General features: G+C 45.1%; 1 protein-coding gene across 1 annotated transcript in view; it reads right to left on the bottom strand.

Moving 5' to 3' along the window:
* Window positions 1-16,802: 16,802 nt before the first annotated feature.
* The window catches only part of LOC134466008 (MAGUK p55 subfamily member 7-like), a 43,961-nt gene continuing 39,286 nt past the window's right edge, over window positions 16,803-21,477 (bottom strand). Inside the window, exons 15-17 of the mRNA XM_063219906.1 lie at window positions 20,368-20,476; window positions 18,981-19,124; window positions 16,803-17,532 (exon numbers count right to left, since the gene is read on the bottom strand). Coding sequence (XP_063075976.1) covers window positions 17,353-17,532; window positions 18,981-19,124; window positions 20,368-20,476 — 433 coding nt within the window. The 3' untranslated portion in view covers window positions 16,803-17,352. The remainder of the gene's footprint in view (window positions 17,533-18,980; window positions 19,125-20,367; window positions 20,477-21,477) is intronic.

Here is a 21,477-nt window from a genome sequence, read left to right as displayed (position 1 = left end):
ACAAGCATCATCATCTTCTCTTTAACACTGCCACAGATTTCTTCGACTTTAACTAAATCCACATGTGTTATCTAAATAAGCAGCACAGCCGAGACTATCACATTTCTTTAAGGCGTTTGCCAAATCTACGGATTAGCTTGTCAATGGTTTAGACATAAATATGTATGGCAAATTGACACTGACATGCTAAATATTAGTAACATTGTGTCAGAGAGATAAAGCAATACTCAACTCTTCTTTGTAGTTGTATTTGTTTCTCTGCTTCCTCTCCTTATAAACCAGCCCATAAACCAGTGGTGTAGTCTACGTAGAACGCGAGTATACGGAGTATACCCACTTCTAAATTTCAGGGATTTCAGTATACCCACTTAAAATTGATTGATCCATTGTTTTGAATAGCACAAATATATACAGTATACCCACTTCTAAAAATCTCAAATATACAGTATACCCACCATAAAAAAGTAGACTACACCACTGCCATAAACATAGCCCTAACACAGCCCAGTTTTGATATGACAGTGTGCATTTGAAAGCCTGTCTAAGAATTTTCAAGAATAAAGTAAAATGGCACAATGTTAATAATGATCAACAAAATGAACAACACCAATGTACAAGTGAGACAAGACAAAATATCAATGACAAACCTATTACACAGCATCTGTACAGCTCAACTGGAATATAACATTCATCAAGTGCTGTTGATTGTTCTCTGTAACCAGGTATGCAACAAGTGAATCCCTTCGTCAGTTCATCTGTAAACTAGGAAAGTGTTACTACATCCAGACACTTTTTATGGTTTCTGAAGAGCTCATAGTTTTCATACTATTGAGCCAGAGTCTAGGCGACTTCACATACTGTGTGAACTTCACAAAAGTATTATGCCAGCCACATGACGAGACCAATATGGTTTCCATGTGTGCAACCAAGAGACTTGACATTGTCGGCTGTCACAATAACTTAAATACTCTTTAATCAACATGTCTCCATGACTAACAGAATATTAAGGCCCATTAAGATGTGAGTATACGTCATGTATTTTCTGATTTTTACTAGTCAACCAAGGGCTCTTGATTTCTGTGAGGTCTATCGAATAGACCCTGATGACATTTTTGTGTGAACAAATGCCATGCTGTCAGTTTTATCCATCAAATCCAGATACCAAATCAAAATAGATTTATACATGCTAAGAAAAATAAATGAGATTGATCAGATTTTACTTGCTTATTTCTGGGTTTCATTTTTCCAGCTCATGTGTTTGCAGCAAGTGTTGTCACATCAACGTCTAGTCTGATTCCTATCACATACCATCAGAAAGTAGTGGTCTGTCTGTGTTCCGTTTTTGACCCACTCCCTCCTTGAGAAGGTTCCGCTGGCATGTCTATTGAGGTATTGAGGGTAAGGACACTAAGTGGGACAGATTTAATTCCGTCCAGGCAGGGTTTTTGTTGGTGGCTAACTCCACAGGGTCCAAACCTCATTTCGGCTGCTCACCTCATTTCTCACCTCAGGAGCAGCACAGCTGCCCTGGTCCTCCTTCCGCAGAACAGAACAGTGCCGAACAGGAAACTGCACGACGAGATTAATGGCACCAAAAAGGAAATTGTCAGAGTGTTTTATTCTTCCCTTTTGACCCACCTAGCCAAGGGTCTTTTGCAGTGTATGGAAATAGCAGAGTAGTACCATGATAATGTGAAAGATCTTCTGAAATCTTCTGAAATTGGAACTAGTTCTAAAAGCCTTGGCAACGGACAACTGACTACCTTCATACAGACTACATACAAATGGCTCTCAGTGTAGCACTGTTCGGTGGTCAGTGACCTTATTTGCTCCAAAAATTATGCAAAAGTGATCATTGTGGGCAGGGGGGGTTACAGATTCTAAGGGCCTAACCACTGACAGCCCTTACAGGGGCCCATAGCCTCTTACTGCAGATGGGGTCGCCGGCGGGCCTATTCACTATTTGCTGAAAATACTCAACTACATCATTGCTATGACAGTATCGAGAGCCTTAAATAATAGATTAAGACATACAGTGCCCTCCATAATTATTGGCACCCCTGGTTGAGATGTGTTAAAAGCCTTAAAATAAATTCAGTGTTTATTGCAGAAGAATACTGTCACACTGAAAATTTTAGGAAAATGTAGCCTTCAACTCAAATGAATTGTAGGAAAATAAAAAAATCCCTGACTAAAAAAAAAATATTTTTCATTAAATCACCTGTTCCACAATTATTGGCACCCTTAAGAATTCCCAGGAAATAAATATAATTGAAGCATTTCTGTCATTTCTACAGTAGTTTACAAAGTTTACCAGAGTATGTAGGAACATTTAATTAGTAATTCATCACTTCCTATTTCCCTGGGGTATAAATATGACGTGACACCGAGGCCATTTCTCTTATCCACTCTTAAACATGGGAAAGACAAAGGAACACAGCATACAAATGAGGCAGATGTGCGTCGACCTTCACAGGTCAGGCAGAGGCTACAAGAAGATTGCCACTCAACTGCAGCTGCCCATATCTACTGTGAGAGGAATAATTAAGAAGTTCAAAACAACTGGAACAGTGGTAAACAAGCCTGGACGAGGACCCAAGTTTATTTTGCCACCACGCACAGTGAGGAGGATGGTAAGAGAAATCAAAATATCTCCAAAGCTCACTGTTACAGAATTACAACAAATGGTAGCATCCTGGGGTCACAAAGTCTCCAAATCAACCATCAGGCGCTGTCTACAAGCCAACAAGCTGTTTGGGAGGCATGCACGGAGAAAACCTTTCCTCACCCACAATCATAAACGCAAACGTCTGGAGTTCGCCAAGCGGTATTGGGGCTTCAACTGGGACCGTGTGCTTTGGTCAGATGAGACCAAGATTGAGCTTTTTGGCAACAAACACTCTTAAGTGGGTCTGGCGTGCCACGAAAGATGCGCATGCTGAAAAGCACCTCATACCCACTGTGAAGTATGGGGGTGGGTCAGTGATGCTGTGGGGCTGTTTCGCTTCCAAAGGCCCTGGGAAGCTTGTTAGGGTGCATGGCATCATGAATGCTTTGAAATACCAGGACATTTTAAATCAAAATCTGTTGCCCTCTGCCCGAAAGCTGAAGATGGGTCGTCACTGGGTCTTTCAGCAAGACAATGACCCTAAACATATGGCCAAATCTACACATAAATGGTTAACCAGACACAAAATCAAGCTCCTCCCATGGCCATCTCAGTCCCCAGACCTCAACCCCATTGAGAACCTGTGGGGTGAGCTGAAGAGGAGAGTACAGAGGAGAGGACCCAGGTCTCTGGATGATTTAGAGAGATTCTGCAAAGAGGAATGGCTGAAGATCCCTCTTTCTGTCTTTTCCCATCTTGTGAAACATTATAGGAGAAGATTAGGTGCTGTTTTGTTGGCAAAAGGGGGTTGTACAAAATATTAACAACAGGGGTGCTAATAATTGTGACACACATTCTTTGATGTCAAATAATTATTTCTTTATGTGGGATTTTTTCCCCACTGAATAAATGCACTTGTATTGAAGGTTGGATTTTTCTCTTTTTTTCCATTAAGGTCCCATATTATTTAGAGAAAAATAATAATAATTGGAAGCTAAAAAACACATCTCAACCAGGGGTGCCAATAATAATGGAGGGCACTGTAGCTATTACAATTTTGATGACCGTAAGGTTGTAACATAGGCTCTACACTAAGGGGTTAACGGGGCCCAAAATTCAAATCTTTCATGGGGCCCAAAATTTCAGGCGGCGCCCCTGGCGGACAGTGCACCTGCACGTCAACTGTTTGTCGATTTTTATCAGGCATGCGTGGAGCTGAGGGAGTAGGTTTAAACAGTCAGACAAGTCATTAATAATTTGAAAAGTTTTGTCATGAAGTGGTGTTTCATTTTATAGTGGTATGTCATTGTACAAGTACTGTGCAAAGACATTATCAGTCAGCTCACATGACCAAAGTTCAATCATTTTTTAATCAGTTCATGTCTCTATTGGTTCCGTGCAGGGAAGCCCACAAGCGGGGACAAAGGGGTCAGCTGTCCCGGGCCCAGGGAGATGGGGGCCCATTAATTGGGCCGTCATTTCATTAAATATATTGGGTGGGGGTCCCTTTCATAGGACTTTGTCCTGGGCTCAGCCAAAGCTGTCAGCGACCCTGGTTCCGTGCTCTCACTCTGGCAAAGAAGGGAACAACACCACCTTCTCAGGCCTTCCAACAGTAATGACCTCATGTACTAACACTGATTTTGGGGCCAGCATGAAAGCACATTTTGGGTTTGTCTCTCCCTGCTGTTTAATGAGCTTTTGGGACCTTTGTGTTGTCACTCAACCAGATCCAGTGACTTGATGATGTTTTGAAACCCTGTTGCATGTCAGTGCCACCATCCCGACAAAATGGCAGGCCCACTTCTTTACAGCCCCTCTTAAAAGCAGTGCGGGACAGACATTACCCAAGGGTTTGCCTTAGCGCTATGAAATTAAATGGACATGTTTTCCAATTCTTATGAGATGCTCTTTTTAAATGTGGGCATTTGGATTCTTAACTAGAGTAAACACAAGGAAGGGGAATTTATTTGGGATCATTATATTTTTTCTGTGGAATAGTTATTTCAGAGGGCCCCTTCAGAAACCTCTGCCATAGGATTAATTTATATGACAATGTATTTTGATTCACTGTTACAGTTCCTGGAACCACAGACCTTGCAGTGTCCTAATGTCACTTGACTTTTGGGTTCAAGCCACTGTGTGCATTATTTCGTCGCAAACATGACATTACAAAAAAAAAGGTACCATTATAAAAGCCTGCAACTACAACAATATGTTTATTGAAAGCCATTTACCAAGACCAAAACACGGTTGGCTACGCCAGCTTGTGAAGGAAATGTAACTTTACCTCCGCCAGTAAAAGAGTTTGTTATGTTTTGGAACACATGCAGTGGCACACATAATGCCTTCACACTGTAATAGCTTTATTCGTTTTTACTGTAAATCTTGCAGGTGTGCATATGATCAGGGCCGCTGACAGTTTTGTCTGGGCCCTGGACAAAGTCATCTGAAAGGGCCCCAACACATACAATGTAATGAATTAGGACCCAATTATGGGCCCCCCATCTCCCTAGGCCCGGGACAACTGACCCCTTTGTCCCCACTTGTCAGCTTCCCTGCATATGATAGACTGCTTTTGTGACTGAAAGTCATACATGTCTTATGCCTCTCACTTTAACATTCTCTCCTTGAAACTCATGGTTAGTCCATGATATAGTTCAACTTCAGAAGGGTGATCGACCCAGATTTCTAATTGTCCTTGATCGATCGAAAAGTGAATGGGCACGTCTGCTGTGAAACACTGTGTGTGTGTTTAAATACTGTACTGCCTCTATCGTACAATTATGACTCTCATCAATCATAATCTTGCACTAATGCATCATTAACGTAACAAATAGCTGCCATATGTCTCACTCCTTATGCCTCGTCCAGCCATCCCAGCAGTCTTTGCCCTCCACATGCCTTTTGGTCCAGCACACCACCCCTCAGCCACGAACCGCAAGCAGCCTGTTTGCCTGATGGCCTTCGACAGTGCCTGCGTTCCAATATGTGACCTTGCGTCCTCCACTTGTGCTTGTGGCCTCGTACCAGGAAGTAATATGTCGTGATGACATCACTGACAACAGCATTACATTTCAATATCTCACAAAAGCTCAATTGTAAAGTCATTTTCTCATTTGCAAACTGGATGGTGAATGAAGAATAGTCCCCCAAAAATTATTGTGGCTAGGCTGACAGCATGGAAACTTAATTGTTTTCTCCACGGAGGCGGGTCATCAGCAAAACGTGAGGCCACAAGCACAAGTGGAGGACGCAAGGTTGCATATTGGAATGCACCCAGTGCCTCACAGACACAGGCTTCCGCCACAAGGTCACATTGACTGGAAGTGGGTGACCGGTGATATTATGCTTTGACGGTGTTCTAAGTACACACAGTTGTGATGACATCATCACATCACTCTGCTGATATGATTCCTGTGCATGGCTGCATGTGTTGTAAACACTAGCCGATTCCTCTGTACCTGTGAGAGCTGATCTACTTTGAGAGGCAACAGGTCAGTCCTCCCCGGCTGCCTCTCTACAGAGGCCTGATGTTTTATGTCCAAGTGCTGCCCTGCAGTACCCCCCCTGGACCTGCGCTACATCAGAACTCCCTTACCGTCTTCAGCAGGCATGGGCTCTGTGTCCAGGTGATGTCCAAACTTTATATATACACACACACTGTATATATAGTTTTACCTTACAGGCTAAATGCCAGAACCAGACCCTTCCCAAAATATGTCCTTGCTTGTCATGTCCATTGATTGCTGATAGACCATAGGGCATGCCTTGCTTAATGGTCTGTCACACGTTCAGGTAAAACGCCAGGAAAAGTCCACTTTGATAATTACAGCCAACGACCACTGTTGACATCATTGCATGCTGTCCCCCTAACCCACCTCAACACACACACATACACACACACCATGCGTGTGAGAGACAGTGGGGTGGCGAGGGGATGGTAATGGGCCGTAATGGGTTACACCGGCCCTTAATGAGGGCATCAGCTGAATTAGGGTTCCCCATACAGCTACCCCCACCATGACTCACTTGTGTTTAGTGTGTCACAGGCCTCCATGTGGGACACAGCTGCCACCTCAACACGCTGCTGCTGCTGCTTCTATTACTCAGTGTTGCCAGATGTGTCTGATCAAATCCCGCCCAAAAGGTGCTCAAAAAAGGCCTGGAGCCGCTAAATTCCGCCCAATTTCAACAACTTGCATTGATTTCAATGGGCATAAAACCCAAATGGCTGATTTTTCCCGTTTTTACCCGCAGACGGTTATCCCAAGCAGCCCAATTGTGCGGGTAACGGCCCAATCTGGCAACACTGCAACTACTGCTGCCTTCCGTCGTGTGGAACATATCAGCATGCAGCCTGCCTCGAAACAGCAGACTGCCGCTCTCTTAACTCTTGCACACAGGTGTTTCCACCACGTCATGGTCAAATCATTCTGTAGAATAGATGACTTGGGTGCAGAAACATTCTGGTCACTCTGAAATTGATGATCAATTATGCACCATCAGCTGTTTTCTTTCTAAACAAAAAGGTCTTTAAAATACTATAAAAATGATATCCTCGTTGTTCTGTAGGCCCCTAACAGTAGGAATAAGTGATGGGATTAGGACAATACATGATCAATCTCAATTTAACTTATTGGAGGAATTGGTTCATTACAAATGAATTGAATACCAACATCGGCAAGTGATATATGTCATGTCTGATCTTAAATCTTCAATCACAAACAGATTTGATCAAAGGCATACATTTCATACTTCATGTACTGCAGCCCAGACATCACGTTTTATGGAACTTGTGTCAGACCAAATTAAATCCTACACGTTCATCTCGCTGCCCTTCATTTCCAACAGATTTATTTCCCTTGATTTTCCATCGCTGCAATCCTGCTAAGAAATCTTCCATTTATACAACACGTGTTAAAGCTGAAACAAGTTTATTTTTCCATCCCTGCTTGGGACTGTAGAGGGATTTCACACCCTCTGATTTCAGTAGAGGTATCAAACTCTGATTGGCTAAATTATTGCAGCCCTCATGCATAAAACCCCCAGCTCCAGTCTTGGCACGTCCCAGCAGCTTCCCAAGCTCCTGATGCGCAATGTAAACACACGGGCTGTACCATTGCGTTAACAGGGCGCCATGAATTAATGCCCATGTGAGGATCAGTCCAGATGGCCACTAACCCCTTTCCTTGCGCAGGAAAATAAACATCTTTAAATCACCATGATGGGACTTACTTGAGGTCCAAAAAACACTGAAGTCATGCTAGGAGTCGCGTCTCCTCAGAGAATGGCACTTAAGACGGCAAAGAATGGATCGTGTTAAAAGCTCAAGTCTCTTGACATGGCATCAAGTGAACAGACTCAAAAGTTGTGAAAATGTTGCCTACCGCATATGTAAGTGACAGGTATTTGACAGATACAGAGTGTGGGGTTGGACAGACATGTGTTCTGGTGCCAGTTTCAGCCGAAAGTGTTGAAGCGGAAGAATCTAATATATCTTTGGAATAAACGATACACCTGTAATATGAATGTCTCAAGCAGTGTTATATTAAGAGGAAATGCTCTATTTTTATTAAAGCCCTGTGTTTGTTTCTCGTTCATTAACGCACCACCACAAAAGCACAACGTTTTGTCTGTTTGGAAAAACGTCTGAGGTCAACGTCTTCAGAAGGGCCAAATGTGCATGCAGTGACAAAGTTCATAGGAAAGGACTTGCCTTAAATAGCAGGCTGTTAACTCAGCAATAAACTCCAGTACATAAATAGAACTCATTAGGGGTGATTTTTTATTTTTGAAAAGAGGCCTAATTGCAACCTTGCAAGTCTTTTGAAACAGAAAAAGACAAAATCCCCTTTGGTTGGTGTAGTCGTGGTTGCCCAGCCAGGACGGACAGACTTTGGTCTTCCTATTGGTGGTGAGGCTGTCCCATTTATCTTTAAGTGCATGTGGCTCCCAGGGAGGATCACTGACTGTCAGCTACCACATCTTCTTCCTCTTCTTAGTAGAGAGTAGAGTGTCATTTATACTTCTTACTACTTACTACTCAGGGGGGGAGCTATAGGAGGGGCAAGCAAGGCATTTGCACCTGGGTCTAGGGTCCAACATTATTGGTGGTGGGGGCCCTATTATGACCTTGGAAGGCCGTATTAAGGGCTCTATAAGTGTTTTGCCCTGGGGGCCCGTGTTCAATTGTTCCGCCACCGTTCCTACTATACATTTCTTCTTCTTCTTCTTCTTCTTCTTCTTCTTCTTCTTCTTCTTCTTCTTCTTCTTCTTCTTCTTCTTCTTCTTCTTCTTCTTCTTCTTCTTCTTCTTCTTCTTCTTCTTCTTCTTCTTCTGAGTTTCCATGACCTTGCTGCCTGCTCGGGGGAAATCTCAGCGCCAGAGTCAAAATATTGCATTGTGCTTTGACTAATAACCATCCCTCCCGTCTTCACTCTGAAGCTCTGCACATGAGTTAATGAAGCAGCTGGCAAAGTGATAAGGGATAAATAATGATGCAAGCAGTAAGAATAAAAGTGCTGTAAAAGTGTCAGAAGCACTCAGGTTCATGAGATAACATGACACAACTGACTCATATTTTGTTTTGCCATAACGTTTTGTTGTTTGTGTTCTGTGGTCCTACTATTCAATGTAAAAAAAACATTAGAGGGATCTGTCATAAACAAACGAGTGTACCTGTGGAAAGAATGAGCTGTTATTTTCTCTGCTCCGTTTGAGGTACTTTTTAAAATTATTATGTTGTGTTGGGTTGGACATAGTGCAGACAATTTTCCAAGTTCTTTTTATTTATCACCATGTCAAAACAAAAACAAACATACACACCTTACTACACAAACAGTGTGTGCAGCATGTTCATTCTCATAAACAAAATACTCATGTTTTTTTAAAGTCATATTCTGCAGAGCTAGCTGGTATTTTCCACATCCCACTTGAAATTAGCTAAATCATTGTCACCAGGGGGATAGGGGTCTTGCTGTTGTTGCTCCGCTATGGACATTCCTGTACTCTGGACAAGCGGCCGTGAAAGTGCACTGCAAATACAGTACAGGGCTGGATTGGCCATCTGGCATACCGGGCATTTACCGGTGGGCCCTGCACCCTCGTGGGCCCCTATTTTCAGAAATGTAGAAAAAAACTTTTTTTTTTTTTTTTACATTTCTGAAAATAGGGGCCCACGAGGGTGCGGGACCCACCGGTGAGTCATTTCTGCGCCACAAATTATGAGGGGCCGTTTTAAGCCAAAAGGCCCTATTTGCCTTTTAGCCAAAAGTGCCCGGGCCCTATTTCTCCCTCAGTCCAGCCCTGCATACAGTACACACACACAGAGGCCTGAGCAGGTCCTGAGGTACAGTAAGAAAAACACATTCCTGTACTCCCCACGCGAGGAGCCAAAGGGCCCGGGCGGCCCGGCGAGTGCTGTGGTCAGAGGTGAACGGCAGGTCTCTCAGGCCCTTTACTTTCCCTCCAGTTCTGCCCCATAAAAAAGCACCGGCGCACACACACACACACACGCACACACACACACATGCTACCCTGGAAGTTCAGCGTTAATAAGAGCTGATCGGAAATCGCCATAAATCACAATGCAAACTGGAGGATATGTGCAAACTGTAAAGAAGAAAAAGAAACAAGAAATGAGAACAAAAAATAATTGTTTGTTCCTGTGGTACTGAGCGGCAAAAATGTGCGAGTGGATGTGTTAAGAGCCACGGATCACTCCACACTCTTCCGCAGGAGTTATTTGGGGGAGGTTGATTGATGAGTACTGTATATTTCACTGTTATTATTGTTCAGTATTGCTGCCCTGGCAAAGTCTGAGACACCCGCTCAGAGGCTATAGCGTCAGGAAGAAAACAACAATGCTGTGTTTGTTGGGGTGCAGAAGGGGACAGTGTGATGGGTGCACTCCTGTATTAAGAGGGACCCAGTTGGTGTAAGGGTTTTGGAGACATCCTCAGGAATGCAGTGTAGTGGGAAAATGGATGCAGTTCTGTTATCCACCAGCTGAGGGTGAAATACCTTACCTTACCTTACCACTCACATACACACAGACACAGACACACATCGACACACACAGACACACACACACACACACACACACACACACACACACACACACACACACACACACACACACACACACACACACACACACACACACACACACACACACAAATATGTGTGTGCATGTTCACCCCATCCACACAAACCCGAATCTAGTAGTAGTCTGATAGCATTTCAGCCTGTCTCACCCACTGAAGTCAAAATTCCTTTCATTCCTGGTGTGTGTGTGTGTGTGTGTGTGTGTGTGTGTGTGTGTGTGTGTGTGTGTGTGTGTGTGTGTGTGTGTGTGTGTGTGTGTGTGTGTGTGTGTGTGTGTGTGTGTGTGTGCGTGTGCGTGCGCGTGCGCGCGCATGTGTGTGACATATAATCCACCATCGTAATGATTCACTTAATGACAGATTATTTCCCCCTGCACAACTAGGACACTCTGGTGGTGACTCATTCATCAGGCATGCATGTGTGGAATATTGATCACTGTGTTTGTGTCGTCGGGAACAGATGCTGCGGGGTGGACTGGTCCAGCCAGCCAGGCCTGAGCCTCCGCTCCTCTAGCTGGACAGACGCCACCTTGAGTGGCTAGCCAGGCTACACCCTCCTAGTGACACAACACCGTCGGCGTTGCTACTAGTCAGGCCAAGGGCAATGTAAATACTTTCTGAGCTCCGGAGAACTCGGGAACTCCACCCACTTTATTGGGAACCAATCAACTCTGAGCAGCTCCAACGGCCCTGGGTAGAAGCGTGTTCAAAGCAGTGATGTGGTTCAAGCAGAGACGTTTTATTGGGACTAAGAAAACTTCGGCACAGCCTTTTCTGGCCTCAACCAGTAGCAAACCAAGGGAGGCGCGTTAACCAGGCTGTTTGGAAACGTTATTAGTGATCTTCTCGGTCAGACCAGAATCTCTGTATGAGATTTGAAAGTCGATGATAATCAGGCTGTTGAGTGGCAGAACTCTCTCTCCGATTTCTTCTTCTTTTCCTACTACCATGGAAGATCTCCCCGTGTTGGATCTGTGTTGAGTGGCCAGATCTCTTGTTTTTAGTTTTTTTTTTAATTTATTTTTTAACAGGACAGTTTATTACAGCTTTATTTGACAGGACAGTGTGAGAGTTGGACAGGAAGCGAATGGAGAGAGAGATGGGGAGGGGTCAGGTCCGCAAAGGACCCAGGCCGGGAATCGAACCCGGGTCGGCCGCATAGTAGACGAGTACCCTACCGGATGAACACAGAAGGGCCCCGATTTCTTCTTCTTTCCCGACTGCCATGGAAGATCTCCCCGTGTTGGATCTGTGTTGAGTGGCCAGATCTCTTTTTTTTTGTCTTTTTAGACTTTATTATGGACAGGACAGTATGAGATGTAGACAGGAAGCAAATGGGGAGAGAGACGGGTAGGGGTCGGCAAAGGACCCGGGAACCCAGGTCGGCCGCATGGCAGACGAGTGCCCTACCAGTTGGCCACGGCAGGGCCCCAGACCTCTTGTTTGTACTGTCGTAGACTGTGCTCCTCCAGTGTGGCTTCTGCACTTCATGCCCCCATAAATAACACTTCATTAAAGGACTCCAGCTGTCCGAGTCATCACACGCTGCCTTGAAGCCCGTTGCCTCCTGCCAAGACAGAGAGCTTGCCTGCTTAGGTGGCTGCAGTTATGGCCTACAAGTTTTAAGGAGAGAGTATGTGTTTCCATGGCCAAGACAATCAGGCCAACAGTGATGGAACGAAGAAAAAAAAAATTAAACAAAAAACAAGCGAGACAAAAATGACTGAATGTGAAGGAACTGCAGTAACACCATTACTTATGTGAATACTCTTCAGATGTTTCTTGTTTAAGTTCCTGGAAAAAGACGAGGGCAACTATATCAGCTTGTGTTCTTTCATGTCTGACATTACACTTGTTCTTCTGTGTACATACTGTGCATGACCTTGTGTATTCAGGCACAGTGCTTCAAGGATGTTGTGCACAATGCCAGTGTTATGGCAATATTTGTGTTTTAGGGATTAATTGTACAACTGTTCTGTATCACTCTGTTAACCACTAACCGCTTGTATCTATTGGGTCTGCTGTTGCCACTCTCTTCCATCATGTTGGATTGCTATCTAAACGTCTAATTGTAACGAAATCTCCCTGATTGTTATACCATTGTTTGGCTGAGAGTCTTCATTCATATGTGGTGTCAAAATTACATTGCATTTTATTATGAGATTTATGAGGGATTAATTAAATACTGGAAAATGAAATTTGAAATAAGCAGTCATTGTCACGCATGGAACTTTGCTTCAAAGAGTTGCATGTTTGCTTGAAGCTTGACCCATAGGTAGTTGTAATAAACTAGCCCATGTTTGTCTTTTGTGGTCACCCTTAATACGATGCTTCTATTATCTGGGCGACTAGAAGGAGCTTTGACTCATTTCTGAGCAGCTCTGGATCAGTGGCACTAATCAGCAGGCCATGCATCATACCTAATACAGAGACACTGACATGGTGGACAGAGCAGCACAGGACAGGGGAGAAAAGGAGGGGGTTGGAGGGGCAGAACAGAATGATAAGTGACTGTATTTTGGCAAGTGTGTATGGTGCATCACAGCTGCGGTCCTCCTACTTGTCCATAACAACCATTCAAATTTCAAAGTTTGTTGTACTCTATTATCAGAATCACAACGAACTAGTCAAGGACAATGTTGTGGGTTTGCAAAATGTAGAAGGGAGGGGGTCGGGGGATGCCTGCAGGAAGACAAAACAACAGATTGTGATGTCTTTTTACAGTTTAATAACAAACAATAGGTTGAATGGCGGAAGAAAAGGGGTCATTGCAAACCTCAATGGACAGTATTTACACTGAACAGAATATGGTTTCAATGTCACTCATTAAACTCAGTAAGTTAGTGTGATGATGGCTTGTGTGACTGAGGTGCTCCTGTGCATTCCTCCCACTCGGGTCTCGATCTCACCATCTCCTAGTCAACGAAACAGCTGGGGTATGTGAGGCGCAGCACGATACCACTGAGCTAAAGGACCAGTCCGATATTTCAGCGCTACTGATAGCCTATTGTATGAGGCTTCGGGAGGGAGGTTTACTAACTAACGTTCCACGCCACACTCTGCTAGTTGGCCTCCGTTACACTTCCTGACTCACCAATGTCCAGTGAGTAGTAAACCCTTTTCTATCACATTATAATTATGGGGAACATATCTCAGTTTTCCCACCATCACCACTTACAATGGCCATGACACATAAGACAGACACATAACAATTAGGCCTAGTAAAACCAACACACAAATTCAAATTCGGGTGATAATAAATAAAGTCGCTGTGTCTTTACGCAGAACATTCTGAGACTTTGGAAAACAGCCCTGGAACTAAGTGTGGAATTTGCTCTCAGCTTTCCAAAGAGGTAGAAGACTTCTAGTGTTCATCATCGCTTAAGCTTTTCATCCTTGAGCCAGCAGAAATGCAGTGCAATGAAGTAGGGCTGTGCGTAGATCTAAATAAAACCCTTCAACTATACAAAAAGCCCTGTGTCTCTCTGCCACTTACACTTGGCCTTGTAACCGGAGGCTGGTGGTAACCAAACTTTCCTCCCCTTATTATTTTAATTCTGATGTCTCTGTATTTATAAGAAAACCATGAGTTATGCTTCTTATATGTTTTTTGTTGCACAACATGAACAAATCATTGTATAAAAACTGGAAATCTGGCGTGGCACTCCGCAGAGTAAATTCTTTTGTAAACTCATAGTGCCATAACTTTATGTGAATAAATGACTGTTCAGATCCAACTTAATGTGCTTCAACCATCCACATATTCAAATATTTAGCATAGGAAAACATTTTTGGACATTTTGTGGCCTATTAAAAGAGTTACTACAGAGTGCAGCCATTTCTCCAAAATAGCTGCTGCGAGTTTTGCCCCATGGCGAGATGGATAAACAACTGCACTTATTTTTAAAAGATATGACCTTTATATGTAGTCTTTTTTCCAGGCTTTATAGTATGAGTGATTTCACATAAAACAACTGACCAATTTTCTATGTCTGAAAAGTTCTCTGTTCCACAAGCCTTGTTGTCATGTGTTCTTCACAAATAGAGGTTTCTACACACACGGCTGCAGCTGAATCGAACACTATGAGAAGAAATCCTTTGGAGGACTATGATGTTTTCAAACGAATTAGTGATGGCTGGTGACTGTGATTGGGATCTGCATAAACTTGGCGAGACTGAGAATGACATCTTTATCAAATTCAATTGAATTTCAATTTTCTGTTCATGGAGAGTGATTATGTCTGTCCAACAAAAGGTTTATAACGTCAAACTGCCTAAGGTCTCACATCACTGTACCGCTTGCAAGTACTGTACAGTAGAGCGTGCAGTGTAATGTCTGAGCGAGGTTGTCTCTGTCTCACGATGCTGCTGCCCTTTTTCCCAACCCTGCAGAGCACCTCTGCCCATGCACCTCACCTGCCCTCTCTAGTCTGGCCAGGACATATATCATCCAGAGCCGTGAAACAGCCCGCGCGGTGCAGGACAGCCCTGTCTGCTCGACACTCTCCCACCTCACCGCTCAGATAGCCCTTTGTTGGGGATGACATCACTCGGGAGAGAGCCTGACCTCTAGTTAAAATCACTAAGCATGGTGCTACCCTCCCTCCCTCCCCAAGCCATCCACGGAGAGAAAAAAAACATGCACCTCTCTTCAAGCTTCTTTGACAGCCTCTCTCTTTCTGTTCCTCTCTCTCCCCCCTCATTCACTTTCTTTCTCAGTGTGTCTGTATTTCTCGTCCCATCGCTGTAAATCAATTACCTAAAAAAGAAAAACAACAGAGCAGACAGACATTGACATTTGGATGGGATTGGGATTGACCCAGCAGTATGGATAAGCTGCATGCGGTCGGTTTTGCAGGTGCTTGGAAACTTGGACTAGAGCACTGGAGTCGTGTCCTTCCCTGCCGAGGGGACTCACACCATGGCTTTATTTCCAATCATTGAACAGAGTGAAGAGAGATCTGACATTTGCTAAATAAAGTTATGTAGGAGGAAAAGAGGGGAAAAGAAGCTTTTAGCCTTGTGAACTGTGCTGTGAATGTGTACGTGTACAAATGGCTTTAATGCTTTTGGAAGAGGAGACATGCTCAAAATGTCCTCTTCATCACTGGTGTTCTCCTGCCCTCTCTGGAAGGGCTGAATTCTTTGAGTTATGCATGGGCTTTTCCTTTTGCTTGCAAGTGCCCTAGATGCTGGCCAAGGTCATCCCAGCAATGCTTCTGTCACTCTGAGACTCCCCTTTAATATACTGAGTGCTGGAGAAATAAACTCTGTTTCCTCTTGGCTTCTGTAGGAGCTCCTGCCCTCACCTCCCCCAAAACACTCTTCCTCTCCTACTTCCTTTCAAAATCCACCTTTTGCTCCAAATCAAAATAAACCTTCCTCCAAAGAAATAAAGAGACCAGCTAACACTGTTGGCTCTCTTTAAAGCAAATAAAACCAGGCCAGATGACTCATAAAAAAACAAAGGTGATTTGATGTTATTTGCCCCTTTCAAAAGCTACGGCTAACTCTGTCAAAATCTCAATCCAAACACCAGGTCTCCCTGGGTGAGTTTGAGCGCATCAAGTCTTCACCCAGGCCAGTCATTAGAAGCGAGTGTGGGGGCCGGGGCCAAGGCCCGTTTTGACTCTGATTTTGAATGGTGGAGGGAAACGTGTGGTCAGGGCCGGAGCTAGGCATAGGCAGCCTAGGGCATCAACTGTCCTGGGAGGCACCAAGGCCCACATAATTACAATATTAAGCTAAATAAAGCATTAAACTTAACATTTAATGGACACTTAGTATATTTACATGGTAGATCAGCTGTGCTCGATCAGATGTATGACACCATGCTCACAGATGCCAATGTCAAATTCCACAAAAAGGAAAGATCGGTGCTCGTCTAGGCCTAGGGTACCAAATTGCGTAGAACCGGCCCTGCGTGTGGTGAGTGTTTGTGTGTGTACCTGGACCTGTTTCAGCGCCCTCCCTCAGCCCTGAGCTCATTCCTCCTGCGCGAGGTTTTGTGGAGGATCAGAGAGAGACGGCCGCTCCAACCCACTTATGCTTCAAATTGAGAACACATCTTGACGGGGAGAGCCAAAGCCTGCAAGCTTTTAATGTCAAAACATGGACCACAACATTACACAGAGACCTAAGGAACACCGGGGAGAAAAATATGGGCCCGACCTCAGGTACGACACAGACTGTGAGGAAGTACACAGGCGTTTTATTTAGAGGCTTCAGACCAAGAGTTTTTCAAAAACACATGAAACAGTCTAGTGTCCTTCAGATGAGCACACTTGACATTCCTTTTGGACGGTAACTTCAAGAATGCGCTCAACATGTTGAAACATCTGTGAATTTATCAGATTATTTGTATTGCATGTTAAATCGCATGGAAATTCTCACTGAGGACTGGTCACAGGGAGTGAAGTACGTATATTTTATGAAACAGGGGAAACAAATACTCTGTGCTACTAGTAAGAATTCGGTGCAACCAGTGTAGGACCGGACATTAATAAAATAGAGCTAGGACTCTGATAAAGACGCTTTGTCGAAACGTTAGTCTAATGCACTGTAAATGAATAAGACATCAATGTGGCACCAGATTTCTTCCCTTTTTATACACACAGTACATTTTATGTGTTGTCCTCAGTGCTGTGCCCAGGCTGCAGGGATCCACTGGATCTCCTCCTCGATCCTCCTGAGTCCGTTCCTGAGCTCTGTGAAAGCTGCTGCCAGGTCGTCGTTGACGATCACCTCCTCGGCTAGGTGTCCGTACTGGCTCTCCATAGCCTGGGCCGAGGCGATCATGTCTTCAAAGTCCTGCTCCTGGGAAACATATTAAGAGTTCCCTTAAACCCTGTAATTCACATAGCAGCGATAAAACACTTGACACAATAATGATGTGCACGGATGCCCCGCTGATTCTGAATGGCGAGCGAAGCATGGAGAGCATGTAACTTTGCATAAAAATGTCTATCTTCCCTCTTATGACTTTGTATCGCCTGCCAGTCAAAGCGAAAGCTCCAAAAAGTCACTATAAATCAACAACTAAACTATGCATTTAATTTCCAAAACTATAAAGCCTGATTAGCAAAAGACAACTCTAACAGAAACTTGTTAATATATATAGGTACCCGTTTCTAATTCAGTTCATATAATCCAGTCATTCCCCCACTCTTTAAACACACATGTGGAACTTAAAACTTCACTCCACTGGACAGCGAGTACTCAAGCGCGTGCCAATGGTTTCCATACCTTATCTCATGCGAAGGTGCAGATACCTGGCTGGGCTCATCTTTATGGGTCATTAAAAAGACGTGACCCCGCGAAACCTACTGCTTTCATTTAGGTAATTGCTAAATAAAAGCTTTGCAAGGCAATAAAATCCGTTCCATTACCAGAGCAGTGCCTTCGACACGTGGGCAGTTAATCCAGCGACTGGATGCAGCCGTTCCGAGCGAGTGTGCCGAGTCACACTGTGCACTACGGGGGAGATGTGAGGCCTCCCCTGGCACCCCAAACTGTATCCAGGTGCACTGGGGACTGACCCTGCCCTGTTTACAAGCCTAAACCTGTTTCAGGTGTGCATGGTTGAACAGCCAAAGCAACTGACTCACTCTCTCTCTCTCTCTCTCTCTGTGTGTCTCTGTGTCTCTCTGTCTCTGTCTGTCTCTCTCTCTGACTCTCTCTCTCTCTCTCTCTCTCTCTGTCTTTCTGTCTCTGTCTGTCTGTCTCTCTCTCTCTCTCTCTGTGTGTCTCTGTGTCTCTCTGTCTCTGTCTGTCTCTCTCTCTGACTCTCTCTCTCTCTCTCTCTCCCCTAGTGAACTGGGCAGAGTTTTATAAGCACCTTGGGGTCAACAAGGTGGTTCATGGTCACAGTCACAGAGAGGACACAGATGCGCAGTGCGCGGCGTTACCCATGAACACCCAGCATTCACGGCCAGGGTGGTGGTGGTAGGACAAGGCCTTTCTGGGGAGAGGACCACCTGTAGGCCACCCTGAGGGGAGAACTGACCTCTGCCACGTCAGATGTATTAAACGTCACGGAGGGCTGAGGGATGGTCCGAATACATGACCTCAAACATCACTTTGTGGGCAACAAACATGCCCTCGTGTCATGTCTGTGTCTACATGTGTGTGTGTGTGTGTGTGTGTGTGTGTGTGTGTGTGTGTGTGTGTGTGTGTGTGTGTGTGTGTGTGTGTGTGTGTGTGTGTGTGCGTGCGTGCGTGCGTGCGTGCGTGTGTGTATGTGTGTCTCGGTGGTTCCAGGTTACCATGAGGGTTTTGGTCTGCGTCCTCTCATCTGTGCTGGAGATGACTTTGGTTTTCCTTCGGCTCAGACGCAGCCGCTCTATTGGAGGTGGCTTCACGAACACCACATATGGTTTGAATTCCCTGGTGTACAATTTCTCCACCGTCTAAGGGAACAAACATGCCAGCATTTACTCTCATGCGCTAAACTCTCTCTGTGTACACACACACACACACACACACACACACACACACACACACACACACACACACACACACACACACACACACACACACACACACATGTATCACACACACACACACACACACACACACACACACACACACACACACACACACACACACACACACACACACACACACACACACACACACACACACACACACACACACACACACACACAAATGATGCCAGACAACTAATAAGAAAAATTGCCACAGACTAAGGTCCCTGCTCCACACACACACACACACACACACTCAGGCACACACACAGGCACACACACCACATCATACTGTACAGCTGTGCAGAGCAGCAGCTGCCCCTACACATTGACTCTGCTTTACCAAACTTAATGGACAACTCATTTGCAATTCATCCCTCCCCGCAGCAGGGCAGTCGGCGGAGCAGAGGGGGAACCCAATTTACTGTCAGCTCGCACGTAACTGTGCACTGCAGTGGCGGCTGTGGCGGCTGCGTCTGTGGCGGCATGGAACAATTTACCCCAGGGCATTTCACCCTGCGTGCGGGTGCGGGGTCCACCAGGCCTGGGCCAGAGGGCCAGAGCATAGGGCCGGCCACACATCATTTAAGTCGTGGTGTGGGTGCCCCGCGTTGCATGTTTGTTAATATAGCGAGACGTTTTCTATAAATGTTACGACCCTGATGAAAAATAATCGGGCCGAGGGGGGAAGAATGCCGTTTTGGAAGAGGACTGACAGATGAAGCAGGCTCCAAAATGACATCATTCCTACCCATTAGCGCTGGGGCTCCAAAGTCAACAAATATGACACGTAGCACGCTGCTTGTGTGCCCTGATGCCAGATACCCGCTTCAACCCAATCCCCCTCCCTTCCTTTCTCCTCTCTCTTTCTCTCTCTCTCTCTCTCTCTCTCTCGCTCTCTCTCTCTCTCTCTCTCTCTCTCTCTCTCTCTCTCTCTCTCTCTCTCTCTCTCTCTCTCTCTCTCTCTCTCTCTCTCTCTCTCTCTCTCTCTCTCTCAGCTTCCCTCTCCACTGTTTCCCTCACTCCTTCCTCTGTTCTGAAAAACAGGTATACACCGCTGAGGAAACTGTGGCATGCTGGGGGATAACCTGAAGTGTCAGGAGCCTCGAAGGGCTTGACGTCTCAGATCAGGCACGCAGCACGGAGGCCCGAGTGCGTCACTTACTTGAGGTTCCACATCCAGCAGGCACACCTTGCCTTCCGCTAACACCCTCTGCACCGATTCCAGGCTAGTTCCGTAATAGTTTCCGCCATGCTCACCGTACTCTATAAACCTGGAAGACAGAGGGAGGGAGAAGGAAGATGGGGGTGGGGGGTGGGGGGTTGGGTTGGAAGAGAGAGACCAAAAGATAATGGGGTCAAATATGGGAGAGTGAGAGAGGAGGATAGCAAGAAAAAGACAAATAGAGAAAGACAAAGTGATACAGACAAAGAGAATACATGTTATGTTGTCAGTCAGTTTCAGCATGCATTCACAACAATCACAGTCAATGTTTGTCCACAAAAAGCTGCAAATGAATGCTGATAGTGATAGATGTAACTCATCCCGCTTATCCAAATCTCCTTCATTATCACGGCTAGTCCTGCTGCATAAACTTTTGCTTGGCCAAGAGCAGCTTCCGCTTGACTGACAGTTCTTTTCTTTTAAGTCACTGATGAGGTTTAGGCTGGTGCATAATGCACTGCACGAGCTGAAACCAATTGAGCTGTGGTTTTGCTTGACACACTACTCCCTCATCAACAACAACACACACACACACACACACACACACACACACACACACACACACACACACACACACACACACACACACACACACACACACACACACACACACACACACACACACACACACACACACAGACACACACACACCATGCACACAGGCAGGCAGGCAGGCATGCACACATGTGCGCACACACACACACACACACACACACACACACACACACACCATACACACGTTTGCCCCTCGCTCTTGCACACGCTCTCCATATATGTGGCACACGAGAGTGGTAACTGTCCTGGTCCAGAGGGGAGATGTCTTCAAGCTGAAGGAGAGGAAAATGGGAAGCGACCCAAACCCCTGGCTGAATACACCACAGCTTACTGCTCTCATCTCCTGTCCTGGTTTTGCATTGGAGATAATAACCTCTGCTGCTGAAAAAAAAGGCAATAATCTGCTCTGGCTTGAGCCATGGAGGACAGCAGGATAACTCCGAGTAAGTTGTAACATATTTTAGGAGATAGCCGTTCCAGACGTTTTGGCACAGC

The sequence above is a fragment of the Engraulis encrasicolus genome, chromosome 16 (genome assembly GCF_034702125.1).
Source record: "Engraulis encrasicolus isolate BLACKSEA-1 chromosome 16, IST_EnEncr_1.0, whole genome shotgun sequence".
Classification (NCBI taxonomy): Eukaryota; Metazoa; Chordata; class Actinopteri; order Clupeiformes; family Engraulidae; genus Engraulis; species Engraulis encrasicolus.
Note: the sequence above shows the minus strand (reverse complement) of the source record. Positions and strands in the feature narration are given on the sequence as shown.